This window comes from Macaca fascicularis, chromosome 2 (assembly GCF_037993035.2).
Source record: "Macaca fascicularis isolate 582-1 chromosome 2, T2T-MFA8v1.1".
In the NCBI taxonomy this organism is placed as follows: Eukaryota; Metazoa; Chordata; class Mammalia; order Primates; family Cercopithecidae; genus Macaca; species Macaca fascicularis.
The window spans coordinates 15,323,402-15,337,669 of NC_088376.1; the positions used below are offsets into that span (position 1 = coordinate 15,323,402).

At 45.6% G+C, this 14,268-nt stretch overlaps 1 protein-coding gene across 3 annotated transcripts in view; it reads left to right on the forward strand.

The window, feature by feature from the left end:
• The window catches only part of GLB1 (galactosidase beta 1), a 110,684-nt gene that overhangs the window by 21,355 nt on the left and 75,061 nt on the right, over window positions 1–14,268 (forward strand). For all 3 annotated transcript variants that reach the window (XM_045387090.2, XM_045387091.2, XM_065539801.2), the window contains exons 2-5: window positions 3,823–3,992; window positions 7,497–7,647; window positions 8,176–8,236; window positions 10,913–11,007. In XM_045387090.2, coding sequence (XP_045243025.2) covers window positions 3,823–3,992; window positions 7,497–7,647; window positions 8,176–8,236; window positions 10,913–11,007 — 477 coding nt within the window. The remainder of the gene's footprint in view (window positions 1–3,822; window positions 3,993–7,496; window positions 7,648–8,175; window positions 8,237–10,912; window positions 11,008–14,268) is intronic.

A 14,268-nucleotide genomic window follows, 5' to 3' on the forward strand; every position in this document is an offset into this window, starting at 1 on the left:
CTCTCTCTCTCATTTTGATACTCAAATTTCTCCCCAAGAACAGTAGGAGCCTCTTCAGGTTTGCGCCTGTGCCTGACATCTAACTGGCCACCGTCCTGTAATTTCCTCCTTCCGCTTCCTGCCCACCTCATTGTCACCACCATGGGCCACAGCCACATCTCTTCTGCCTTTTTTGCCCATTCAGGAAAAAGCCAAACATTTGGAAACACGTATCTGGTCCTGTCTTTCTTTCATTTCGGTGGTTCTCCATGGCTGTCAGCATAAAGTCCGGGCCCTTGAATCTGGACTTCAGGGCTCATTGGATCTGGCCCTGGCCTCCTCCTCCGCCTCAGCAGCTGCCATCTTTTATCTGTATCTAGGCTGTGTGGCTCCTGGCCTGTAGTCCTGCCCTCCCTCTCCCAGGCCTCGCACACAATGTTTTCTCCATCTGTGTCACCTTCCCCCGTGGCTAACTTCACTTCATCCTAGGCCTTGGCTCAGGCCAGTGGTTCTCAATTTTGCCTGCACGTTGCATCATCTAGGCAGCTTTAAGAAATTCCAGTGTCTGGGTTCCTCCCAAGACCGATTAAAACCTGAATGTCTGGGGTTGAGGTCAACTTTGCTTTTTTTTTTTTTTTTTTTTTGAGACAGTCTCACACTATTGCCCAGGCCGGAGTGCAGTGGCGTGATCTTGGCTCACTGCAAGCTCTGCCTCCCGGGTTCACGCCATTCTCCGTGTAGCTGGGACTGCAGGCACCCTCCACCATGCCCGGCTAAATTTTTTTTTTGTATTTTTAGTAGAGACGGGGTTTCACCATGTTAGCCAGGATGGTCTCGATCTCCTGACCTCGTGATCTGCCCACCTCGGCCTCCCAAAGAACTTTGCTATTTTTAAAACCTTGCACAGGTGATTTTGCCATGCAGCCAAGATTGAGAAACACAGTTTGGGATGTTTCTTCCTTTGAGAAACTTGCCCTTGCCCCTCCCCTCCACCCCGCCTCGACCTCACTGTGTTAACCGTTGGGTTTCTTCCAGGCTAGATGGAAGCTTCATATGGGTTGTGGCCATATCTGTGTGGTTCTTGTCTGTGATTACTCAGCATGTAATAGGTGCTTGGTAATATTATATTTGTCAGTGAATGGTGAGGAGATATTTAGACTGCACTTTGAGGTCATTGGAGGGTAGAGATGGTGTCTCACCATGTATGGGACAAAGGCCAGATTCCATTTTCTCCCACCATCTTTTTTTCCAGCCTTATCTTCTGCTCCTCTGAACTCTTTCACTTAGGTGGATTTCAAACAGCTCTACCCTTTTCCCAATTCTACCAGAAGTTGCTTGACCTCCTTTCTACCTGTCTGATGAATGTTCCCACCTCATGGGCCACCTTTGAACTTAGGAAACTTGTGGGGAACCCTTATTTGACACTTAGCCGTGTATATACTATGAGAATGTTTCCAAGAGCATCCATTGAGGCACCTGGTGTAAGAAATAATTTTTATATTTTTGTGAGTTTAGGAGACTTTTCCTTTGAACAGAAATTAAAGCCTTATTTACTAGAAGAATAAAGTGATGTTAAATTGACACTTGCCCTTTTAAAAATGATTCCTAAATTAGTTATTTGTGTTTATTTAGCTTTATTGAGATGTAATTCACATACAATAAAGCTCTCCATTTGCCCCTATGAATTCTTCTCTGAGTTGTTTAACTTCAGCTCCCCGGTTAGATTTCAGGCATGTGTGATGTAGGACTCATGCTGCCACAGCTGCTTCCAAATACAGCTTCAAGGGTAACCCCCAAAGCCACCATGGACTAGGATGCTACTGTGACTAAAGCTAGTATTGTGACCTTCAAAAGCCTAAAGATGCACAAGGAATCTGACCCATAATGGAGAGCACTAGTTGATGGCTTCTTAAAACCCTGGTTCTATTGGCACCTGTGGCCTGTTGCTGCCTTATCCACCAGAGGGCAGTGTTCCACTCGGCTTAAAGTCAAACCCCAACCCCTACCACCCGTTGAGGTCATGCCTTTCAAAATCCTAGCATTTTAGCTCCTGAAGTGACCCAAAAACAGTGTTTCTTAAAATTTTGCTTGATAGAAATAAATCTTACATTGCAACCAAATATACGTGCATACATGTGCAACTCCACATATGTATATATAACAAAAGTTTTATAAAGTAATACTTTCCTATGTGTAATACACTGTTCTTTCTTTTTCTTTTTTCTTTTTTTTTTTTTTTTTGAGACGGAGTCTCACTCTGTTGCCAGGCTGGAGTGCAATGGCATGATCTTGGCTCACTGCAACCTCCACCTCCCCGGTTCAGGCGATTCTCCTGCCCCAACCTCCCGAATAGCTGGGACTATAGGCGTGTGCCACCATGCCCAGCTAATTTTTTTATTTTTGGTAAAGATGGGGTTTCACTATGTTGGCCAGGATGGTCTTGATCCCTTGACCTCATGATCCACCCACCTCAGCCTCCCAAAGTGCTGGGATTACAGGCATGAGCCACCACACCTGGCCTCTATTTTCTTTCTTGCCCTTTTTTTTTTTTTTTTTGAGACAAGTGTCTTGCTCTGTCACCCGGGCTGCAGTGCAGTGGCATGAACATGGTTCACTGCAGTCTCAACCTTCTGGGCTCAAGCAGTCCTTCCACCTCAGCCTCCCAAGTAGCTGGGACCATAGGTGTGTGCCACCATGCCTGATTTTTTTTTTTTTTTTTTTTTTTTTTTTTGTAGAGATGAGGCCTTGCTGAGTTGCCTAGGCTGGTCTCGAACTCCTTAGCTCAAGCGATCCTCCAGACTTGGCCTCCCAAAGTGCTAGGATTACAGGCATAAGCAACTGCGCCTGCTATTCTTTGATTTTTATTTTTATTTATCTTATTATTTTTTTTTTGAGACAGAGTCTCGCTCTGTCACCCAGGCTGAAGTGCACTGGCATGATCCCAGCTCACTGCATCCTCTGCTTCCTGGGTTCAAGTGATTCTCGTGTCTCAGCCTCCCAAGTAGCTGGGATTACAGACGTGCACCACTATGCCTGGCTAATTTTTGCATTTTTGGTGGAGATGGGGTTTCACCATGTTGGCCAGGCTGGTCTTGAACTCCTGACCTCAGGTGATCCACCTGCCTCAGCCTCCCAAAGTTCTGGGATTACAGGCATGAGCCATCATGCCTGGACAATTCTTTCATTTTTAAAAGGTGCTTATTGCCACCAAAAATGAGTTTGTTATTCACAAATCAGGTCACCCCCCACAATTCGAAAAATATTGCCTTAAAGTTCTTTTAATCCAATACCCTGGATAGTTATAGATGAAGATAGGTAGGGTTAGAGACGGACTTACCCAGGTCACTCTGGGATTCACGCAATACCTAGGATGGGGCGTCGGGGCTCTGGAGTTTTAACCCATTGCTTTTTGTCCTGTATTTTACACTTAGAATTTTCTTAATGGATCTTGGTTATCCCAGTGACATTACAGTTGAGGTGCATCCAGTGCTCAGGCAGGTCACAGCAACAAGGGCGTGTGTGTGTGTGTGTGTGTTCTCCAGCCCCATGAACAGCGCAGTGGAATATCATCTCAGCCACTGATTGTCAGCTCAGTGCTGGCCTCTAGAAGCTGAGCCTTATGGAATCCTGCCTGTGGATCCTCTTTGATAATTTCTCTTACCTGAGTACCTCTGGTGGACCTGGCTTAGCAATGGTTTGTATGATAGCTCAGAAAACAAGCATTAAGTCCATCAGCACATTACATAAATTAAATAGGCAGAGAGTCACTTGCCACTGTCAAAGGATCAGCTTCTGAAATGCAGAAGGTGAAAGTTCTCATGTGACCCCATCCTTGCTCTGTAGAATGCCACCCGGAGGGTGTTTGAAATTGCCTATAGCCAGGACCGCTTCCTCAAGGATGGCCAGCCGTTTCGCTACATCTCAGGAAGCATTCACTACTCCCGCGTCCCCCGCTTCTACTGGAAGGACCGGCTGCTGAAGATGAAGATGGCTGGGCTGAACACCATCCAGACGTAAGTAGGAGGGCACATGGCTGTCACCTAGGCCAGAACACCCACTCTGGAGAGAGGATACAACTGTGTTTCTCAGGGTGGCTATTTGGTTGCTCAGAAATGGGAAATAGTCCAGTGTGGTGTGCTGGGAGGGGCTTGTCATGAACCGGACTGGCCCTTTTTCAAATCATCAACTACTTCTTCCAGTCTTCAATTTTAATCATCAGAAGTCATTAAATAAATAGCTTAAAAAGGCAAAGGATGGGGGAAGCAAACAGAAGTAACAATGATTGAGCCCTTACCAGATCCAGGGTACTTTATACGAATGATTCCATTCCCTTGAGATAGGTACTATTGTTCCTGTTTATAGCTGGTGAAGCTGAAATTTGCCTAAGGCCATATCTTTGGCTAGTATTGGAAGGGAAGGGAAGGCATGCAGGCAGCTGTAGCGCAGGTATGGCTGTAGTCATACACAAAGATAGGCTAACAGGAGAAAAGCATCACAGATCTGTAAGTTTTATCTGACATGAGAGTCTTCAGAAAAGAAGACCCAAGGAAAACTTTTTACACTTAGGTTCTATGACCTAGTGGTAGTAGACTGAAGCGGGAAACCCCACAAGGCCTGCCTCAACGGATACTTCTTGGCCTTTCTGGGTGGCATTCCTTCCTTCTGGGTATGGAGCAGGACCCCTCTGCAATGAGGATCTAGAAGGGAGAAGGGAGAGGCGACTTTTCTAGGTTTCATGGCTTGCTTTGGGAGAGAGGGCTTCTAATTTCTATGACCCACACTGGGAGGAATTCTGGTTTGACTTGCTTCAGGGGAGAAGAAGGGGTGGGAGACAGAAGAGCAGGAGAAGGTCAGAGAAAGAAGATGTGCTCCTAAGGCCTTCCAATCTCCTTTAGTTCAAAGGACTCAGCATGCCAAGGTGCCATACTTTGGGGTATTGTTTTCTGAGCCCCAATAACAGAATAAGCCTTGTGCTTAGGTAGATTTCTGAAACCCAGTTTGGCTTTGTGGTTCTGCTGGGGTAATTGTATAACTTCAGGGTATAGAATTATCCCAACAGTTACCTCTCCGCATCTCTTCTGCTATTGCAAAGTAACTAACAGGGAAGAAAGTTGGTGTGGCTGGCCGCTCTGGCTTTTGCAGTGCTGATGTGGATTGCTGATAACTTTTCAAAGATAAAGAGTGAGAAAACCCAGAGGCAGATTCCGAAGATAGATAGTGAGGGAGAACCCACTCATTATTCTGGTTCTAAGGCCACTGGCAGAGTGAACCCAAGTTCACCTGTTTATAATTCTGACACTGAGTTCTGGAAGACCAAGACTGTTCCAGGGAACCCTGAAATCGTGGGATCACACACACACAAAATGACACAAACCAGGGTCTTCAAAGAGAGCTTTGTGATGGTAATGGATGGCTTCATATTTAACTTTGTATCTGTCTGTCTGTGGGTAGACAGAGGAGCTGATAGAAGGTTTTGTCATTTTACCTCCTGCCACATGATTCCTGACAAAATCTTTTGTCAGGATCTGGGGATTGGAGTTTTTCCTACACTTACTAAAAATTATTTCTTCAAAAAATAAATGTGTCTCTTACTACTTTTCAGCAAAATATTTTTATTTTTCCTAAGCCTTACGTGGGCATATATAATTTTTATTTTTATTTATCAAAACAGTTTTCTAGAGCTGGGGTCTTGCTCTGTCACCTGGCTGGAATGCAGTGGCTCAGTCATAGTTCACTGAAACCTTAAAGTGGGCTCAGGTGATCCTCCCACCTCAGCCTCCTGAGTAGTTGGGATTACAGGCACTGCTACCACACCAGCTAATTGTTTTGTTTTGTTTTGTTTTTAGAGATGAGGTTACACTATGTTTCCCATGGTGGTCTTCATCTCCGGGCCTCAAGCGATCCTACTGCTTTGGCCTCCCAGAGTGCGGGGATTACACAAGTGAGCTACTGTGCCCAGCTATAATTGTTATGTAATAGGAATTAGTGCTGATATAATTCTGGAATTTTCTGTTGTTGTTGTTGCTTTTAAGAAGTGTCCCCACCAAGTTTGATTAGCTTGGGGAGCTGCTGTAAAAATTCATAACAAGGCCCCTCCCAAGAGGCTGCCAAATGGGAAAGTCTGTGTGTCCTGTGGTTTATGGTTCTACAAACAGTTTAGACATTTATGTAGGAGATCTGGATTTTTGAGCTCTTTCCCCTTCCACAGAGCACCTCAATTCAATTATTTATGCAAAATATAATTATAAAAAGCTAAAAACATGACTTACAAACAAATATATAACGGACATATATCAGAAATGTATTTAACTGGATAAAGAAAATGTGGTACATATATACCATGGAATACTACAAAATCACAAAAAAGAATGAGATGATGTCCTTTGCAGCAACCTGGATGCAGCTAGAGGCTATTATCCTGAGCAAACACAGGGATGGAAAACCAAATACTGCATATTCTCACTTATAAGTGGTAGCTAAACTTCGAGTACATACATATGGACACAAAGAAGGGAACAACAGACAACGGGGCCTTGAGGGTGGAGGGTGGGAGGAGGGTGAATACCCCTATCGTGTACTAGGCATATTACCTGGGTGACTAAATAATCTGTACACCAAACCCCCATGACATGCAATTTACCTGTATAACAAACCTGCACATGTACCCCTGAACCTAAAATAAAAGTTTTGAAAAATTTATTTAACTTGTTACCGAGGAAACTAGCTATATGGTAAAGCCAATTCAAAGGAGAATTTGAGGAAGGGAGGTTTACAGCCAGTCAAGAAAGGCATGTTCAAATAAAGTTATCTTTAGAGATAAAACTGGTTAATATCATAAAGGGCAATGAATGAAAGAGTTACCTTTGGAGTTGTCTTCTCTGTACGACAATCATCATTTGTTTCTCTCCCAGGCAATAATCTACAAATTAATCTGTAACTTCAAAGTTCTTCCCTTAATCAATAGTAAATAGTAAGTCAAACAAAATATTTCCCTTGGAGAATGAAAGAAGCCTCAGTGGGCCCATTGGACAGTCCTCCATTATAACATGGAAAGGAAATGCAGTCACTGTTTTGCCTTATATCCAAATTCTGGATAATTTTTCTTTTCTTTTCTTTATTTGTTTTGACACAGGGTCTCTGTCATCTAGTCTGGAGTGCAGTGGCACAATCACTGCTCACTGCAGCTTCAACCTCCCGAGCTTAAGCAAACCTCCACCTCAAGCCTCCAGGATAACTGGGACCATAGGCATGCACCCTGGCTAATTTTTTTTGTAGAGATAGGGTTTCACCACGTTGCCCAGGCTAGTGTCAAACTCCTGGGCTCTGCCCACCGTGGCTTCCCAAAGTGCTGGGATTAGAGGCCTGAGCCACGTGCCAGCCTTGGATCATTTTTCTTCCAAAGCACCTTCTCCCTCTTATCCTTGTGTTAGCAATAGTCATAATGAGGCCCCTTCCCCACTCTTCCTTCTTCTTGACTCTGCCAAGTATCCAGGAAGGGGCTATGTGTATCTTGGCAGGTATGTGCCCTGGAACTTTCATGAGCCCTGGCCAGGACAGTACCAGTTTTCTGAGGACCATGATGTGGAATATTTTCTTCGGCTGGCTCACGAGCTGGGACTGCTGGTTATCCTGAGGCCCGGACCCTACATCTGTGCGGAGTGGGAAATGGTGAGTGTGGCTAGACTGGGTTCTGCCTGGTGTGTGAGTTGGCAGGCAGCAGCCCTGGGGCAAAGGGCATTAAGGCAGACCTGCATTCCAGAGAGCATGGGGCCTGGGACTGTACCCAACACAGGTGTCTTTTACCTTGGCAAGGTACCCAGGCAGAGAGAAGCAGGCCGGGGTCAGGGCATGGGCTCTCCTCTTGGTGGTCACTCATATAACTCAGCTTGCTCGTCTGTAAGAAGCAGTTAATGGTGTCTTCTCTGTCTACCTCGCAGGTAGTTGTGAAACTAAATTGAACAATCTTTATGGAAAAGGCTTTGGTCCTCAAAACATTGCATTCATGCAGAGTGATCTTAATTGTACTACATTCCAATGTCTAATTTCCCTGCAAGTTATAAACCAAAAAGCCCAGCTCAAATACCTCTTGTCCCTTGAAGCTTTTATTCTTTTCCATAACTGCTAATAGTAATTTCTGTCTCCTCTGAGCTCCCTTCACAGAATGGACATTATAATGGCTTATTTTTCCTGACCTAGGGAGGATTACCTGCTTGGCTGCTAGAGAAAGAGGCTATTCTTCTCCGCTCTTCCGACCCAGGTAAGTTGTTACAGATGTCTTGAGAAGATTTATAAAAGCTTCAGGCCGTTGTGCACATGTACCCTAGAACTTAAATTATAATAATAATAAAATTAAATTAAAAAAAAAAGAAAAACAGCTTCTGGCTAGGTGCGGTGGCTCACACCTGTAATCCTAGCACTTTGGGAGGCTGAGGCGGGTGGATTACCTGAGGTCAGGAGTTCGAGACCAGTCTAGCCAATATGGCAAAACCTCGCCTCTACTAAAAATACAAAAAATTAGCTGGGCGTGGTCGTGGGCGCCTGGAATCCCAGCTACTAAGGAGGCTGAGGCAGGAGGATTGCTAGAACCCCAGAGGCAGATGTTGCAGTGAGCCGAGATCGTGCTAATGCACTATAGCCTGGATGACAGAGCGAGACTACGTCTCAAAACAAACAAACAAACAAAAAAAGTTTCAACAATTTTTATCGAAAGGGGGAGGTATTTTGAAGTTTGGGGTACCTCTGCACAAATACTTTTGAAAGTTTACTGAAAGTCTGAGTGTTTATCACCGTCCAGTGCATAGCATCAAACTAAACCTCTAGGAAATTAGGCTCTGAACTACTTAACCAGATCTTACTGATAAACTGGTAATTCTTTGAATTGGCATTGAGCCCTGTTTGCGGTTGACCAGCTGACTTCAATGCTTTCTCTTCCTATTTACTTAGCATATTCCACAACCAATGATAGCACCTAGCTAATCAAAATGACAAGCCAGGCATGGTGGCTCACACCTGTAATCCCAGGACTTTGGGAGGCCAAGGAGGAGGGATTGCTTGAGCCCAGGAGTTTGAGACGAGCCTAGGTTACATAGTGAGACCCCATCTCTAAGAAAATTTTAAAATTAGCCAGGTGTGCTGGCATGTGCCTGTAGTCCGGCAGGCTGAGGTGGGAGGATTGCCTGAGCCTGGGAGGTTGAGGCTGCAGTGAGCCATGATTGCACCACTGCACTCTAGCCTGGGCAACAGAGAGGGACTTTGTCTCAAAGAAAGAAATAAGGCCGGGCACAGTGGCTCAAACCTGTAATCCCAACATTTTGAGAGGCCGAGGCAGGCAGATCACCTGAGGTCGGGAGTTCGAGACCAGCCTGACCAACGTGAAGAAACCCTGTCTCTACTAAAAATACAAAAATTAGCCAGGTGTGGTGGTGCATGCCTATAATCCCAGCTACTTGGGAGGCTGAGGCAGGAGAATTGCTTGAACCTGGGAGGCGGAGGTTGCAGTGAGCCCAGATTGCGCCATTGCACTCCAGCCTGGGCAACAAGAATGAAACTCTGTCTCAAAAAAAAAAAAAAGAAATAAAAACAAAATGACAGTTTCTGGGATGGTGTCATTGGATTGCTTGGTAGCTGCAATGCCTTCTATTTTTGTCTACTTCTACAGAGCAATGTGTAAATGATGGTTTTTTTCTTTGTCTTACTCCAGGACCTTCATGTTTTGCACACTTAGCATATTATTGGTGTTTTCATATGTAGTAACTCCTTTAATCCTTATGCCAACTTTATGTGGCATGTACTTTTATTATTCCTATTTGACAATATAACTATATAATTTGTTAGAACTTCATTTTATACAGAAAAAAATCTTCCTGTGACTGAGAAGAGGACACACTGTTCAGTGACTCTTTTCTTCATTCAGCAAACGTTGCTTGGATATGTTCTATGCTCCAGGCTTTGTGTCCGTCCTATGGCAAGGATGGTGTCTTAGTCCATTTTCTGTTGCTTGTAACAGAATACCTGAAGCTGAGTAATTTATAAAGAAAAGCATTTATTTCCTACAGTTATGGAGGCCGAGAAGTTCAAAGTGGAAGGGCTGTATCTGGTGAGGGCCTTCTTGCTGGTGGGGACTCTGCAGAGTCCTGACGGGGCACAGGGCATCACATGGTGAGGGGACTGAGTGTCCTAGCTCAGATCTCTCTGCCTCTTCTTATAAAGCCACGAGTCCCGTTCCCATGATGACCCATGAATCCACTAACCTATGAATCTATTAATCCATGAGTGGATCGATCTGCTTATGAGGGCTGAGCCTCTTAAAGGCCCCACCTCTCAGTGCTACCGCACTGGGGATTCTGTTTCAGCGTGAGTTTCGGAGGGGACAAACATTCCAGCCGTAGCAGACGGATACAGGCACACTGGTCCTTGTCCCCTGAGGAGCTCAGCTGAGGAGACAACTACATGCAGGACAACTTTTATGAGACTTTTATTTCAGAAGGTACTTGTCGAGTCCCGTATATCCTGATCTCTGCTGCCAGCCCTGGTGTAATAAAGCTGCACTGGCTGCATTGGTGTCTCTTTGTACTAAAAGGTGTGTGATGGTGTTAAACCAGGGGTGTTCAATCTTTTGGCTTCCCTGGTCTACATTGGAAGAAGAATTGTCTTGGGCCACACATAAAATACACTAACACTAATGATAGCTGATGAGCTAAAAGAAAAAAAAAAGCCTGCAAGCCACATGCAGTGAATTTCTGAGTGCAGAAATTCTGGCCTCCCAAAGTGCTGGGGTTACAGGCTTGAGCCACTGTGCCCAGCCAAAAAACTCAGAATGTTTTTAAAAAGTTTACAAATTTGTGTTGGGCCACATTCAAAGCCATCCTGGGCTGCATGTGGCTTGCAGGCTGTGGGTTGGACAAGCTTGTGTTAAACTTTTCTTGTTTTCCAGATTACCTGGCAGCTGTGGACAAGTGGTTGGGAGTCCTTCTGCCCAAGATGAAGCCTCTCCTCTATCAGAATGGAGGGCCAATTATAACAGTGCAGGTAACCCTGGAGTTGAGCATGGATGGATTGGGGGAGGGGTTCCCATTCATCTATATTATATAAATGATAGGAGTGATGCAGACATGAGCCTCATAGATCTGTTTCTTTAACAGATAATGCTGCAGATAGTGCTTTTAGTTAAATTGTATTTGGGAAGGCATTACCATTTTTGAATGCCTGCTATGTGGCAGGCTTTCTGCTGGGTGCTTTGTAAATGCTATTCAATTCTTCCAACCACTGTCTCTTTTCAATGAGGAAGTTTGAAAAGGTTGAGTGACTTGGCCAAGGTCAACCAGCCAGCAGGTGGCAGAATTAGGATAGCATCCTAATTCTGCGGATTCCAGGGTTTGTCTCTCTGTCTCTCCTGCAATATTATTTTCTGGCAGCAGTAATGCAGCATGGACTGAAACACTTTGGTATCGGCACTGCCTCAGCAGTCAGATAAACCTGGAATGGAAAAGGATGTGGTCAACTGGGGTTGTTAAGTTTCCTCTCTTGCTTTCTGCCCCATTCTCCTTCTTCCATGTGTTCTTGGCTCTGCAAGAACTAGTATACTGTGGGGTACATTGAACTTCAACAGTTTTTGGTGTCGGTAAAATTACTTAGGTGAAACATAAAACCATGTTCATTGGGCAATGACCAAGGATACCAAGGATGCTTTTTGGTTTTTTTTGAGACAGAGTCTCACTCTGTCGCCCAGGCTGGTGTGCAGTGGCGCAATCTCGGCTTACTGCAACCTCTGCCTCCTGGGTTCAGGTGATTCTCCCACCTCAGCCTCCCATGTAGCTGGGATTACAGGCGCACGCCACCACGCCTGGCTGAGTTTTGTATTTTTAGTAGAGGCAGGGTTTCACCGTATTGGCCAGGCTGGTCTCAAACTCCTGACCTCAGGTGATCTGCCTGCCTTGGCCTCCCAAAGTGCTGGGATTACAGGCATGAGCCACTGTGCCTGGCCATGACCAAAGATGCTCTTATGGAAAAGAGTAAAGATTTTTTTTTTTTTTTTTTGGAGACAGGGTCTCGCTCTGTTGCCCAGGCTGGAATGCAGTGGCACGACCTCAGCTCACTGCAGCCTCTGCCTCCTGGGTTCAGGTGACCCTCCTGCGTCAGCCTCCCAAGTAGCTGGCATTACAGGCGTGCGCCACGATGCCCGGCTATGTTTTTATATTTTTAGTAGAGGTGGGGTTTCACCATGTTGACCAGGCTGGTCTCAAACTCCTGACCTCAGGTGATCCACCCACCTCGGCCTCCCAAAGTGCTGGGATTACAGGCATGAGCCACTGCTCATGGCCACGACCAAGGATGCTTTTATGGAAAAGAGTAAAGTTATGTAAAGGTGGCTGCATCCTGGACATCCCAGGGATGCAGAGTGGCACTCCCTAGGGGAGTGTGGGCCAGGCTTCCTTCTTATGAACTACAGGCAGCTTGTGGGGATGGATCGTGGTAGGGCGGGAGCATGGGCACTCCCTCGCCTTTCAGGTGTGGGTGGACAGAGGTGCTGAGAGGGCTGCACTGGCCAGGGTGCCCGTTCTGAGGCTTTGCGGTGGGAGGAGATATTTTCTTGAGAGAGGCCAGGTTGCTGCTCACGGCGGGATGTGTGAGTCGCCCCACATGCCCCTATCTTTTACCGTCTTGAGTCTGTACTGGTTCAGCTAATAGGAACCACATTTTCCTACATGAAGATATCAAGTCTGAAACTTGGGTGCATCTTTGCTTTGCATGGCTATGTTGTCTTCCTTTCTTCTGGTCTCAGGTGCAAACCCTCTTTAGATGCCCTCTTTTTTTCAGTCTCTGCTTCTCCTTGAATCAGTTTCAATTTCTGCTCACAACTTTTCTGCCCCTTTGGTTTTGGAAATGCCATGAAAAGTATAATCAAGTATTAATTCTGCAGAGGTGAAGTTGACTGTCGTGGAGATATTTCTTCTTGTGTCCATCCCTAGCAACCTCAGATGACTTTAACTTGACCCTGAGTCCTGCCAGTTGACTCTGCCCTCCTCCTCCTCATCCTCTCCCCTTCCCATCTCCACATGCTTGAATCCCACCTAATCATTTTTACCCCTTGTTTACAAAATAAACAAGTGTAGAGAGACACAAGAAAGCAGAAAAAACATAATTGTTACTCAGACCTCAGGAGCCATAGCAAAGCTCTTCACATTTTTGGGAGTTTCCTTGAATATTTTCTATGCCTTTTTTCTTTCTTCTTTCTTACAGAGTAAGTTCATTCTCTGTGACCTATTTTCTGTGTGGCTTTTTTTGCTTCATTCTTTGTCATGAGCATTTTTTCATATCGTTAACAACTCTTTCATCATCTTTCATGGTTGTCCTACTTACCTTCCGACGCACAGTTCCTATATGTGTTCCCTCTGTCCGGAAGCCGTCCCAATTGACATATTGGTTTCCATAAGACTTTCAGAACCGTCACTGGTGCCTCCTTTTGTGAAGCACACGTGGGAGCAGTTTCATCCCTGACACACTGTGTCTCTAGTCTTCTGGCCCCCCACGCCTCTGCCTGGCAGCCATGAGGGCACATCATGTGTTTGTGCACATCACATACGCACCAAACAGCTCTGGAATGGAATAGAAGCTGATTGACTTGATAAGAAGGAACTGGGGGATTTGTAGACAGTATTTCTTTTCGTTGCTGTTATTATTTTTGTTTTTTGAGACAGAGTCTTGCTCTGTCACCAGGCTGGAGTGCAGTGACACGATCTTGGCTCACTGCAACCTCCACCTCCCAGGTTCAGGTGATCCCTCCTGCTTCAGCCTCCCGAGTAGGTGGGACTACAGGTGTGCACAACCACACCGGCTAATTTTATGTATTTTTAGTGAAGATGGGGTTTTTACCATGTTGGTCAGGATGGTCTCAATCTCTTGACCTCGTGGTCCACCCACCTCGGCCTCCCAAAGTGCTGGGATTACAGGCATGAGCCACTGCCCCAGGCCTGTAGACAGTAATTCTATCTGTAAAGATTTCTGTAAAAGGGCCAAGCATGGTGGCTCAATGCCTGTAATCCCAGCACTTTGGAAGGCTGAGGCAGGAGGATCTCTTGAGCCCAGGAGTTCAAGACCAGCCTGGGCAACATAGTGAAACTCCATCTCTACAAAAAATTTAAAAATTAGCTGGGTATGGTGGCATGCGCCTATGTTCCCAGCCATTCAGGGCACAGGGGCAGGAGGATCACTTGAGCCTGGGAGGTTGGGGCTGCAGCCAGCCGTGGTCACACCACTCAGTGCACTCCAGCCTGGGCAACAAAATGACAC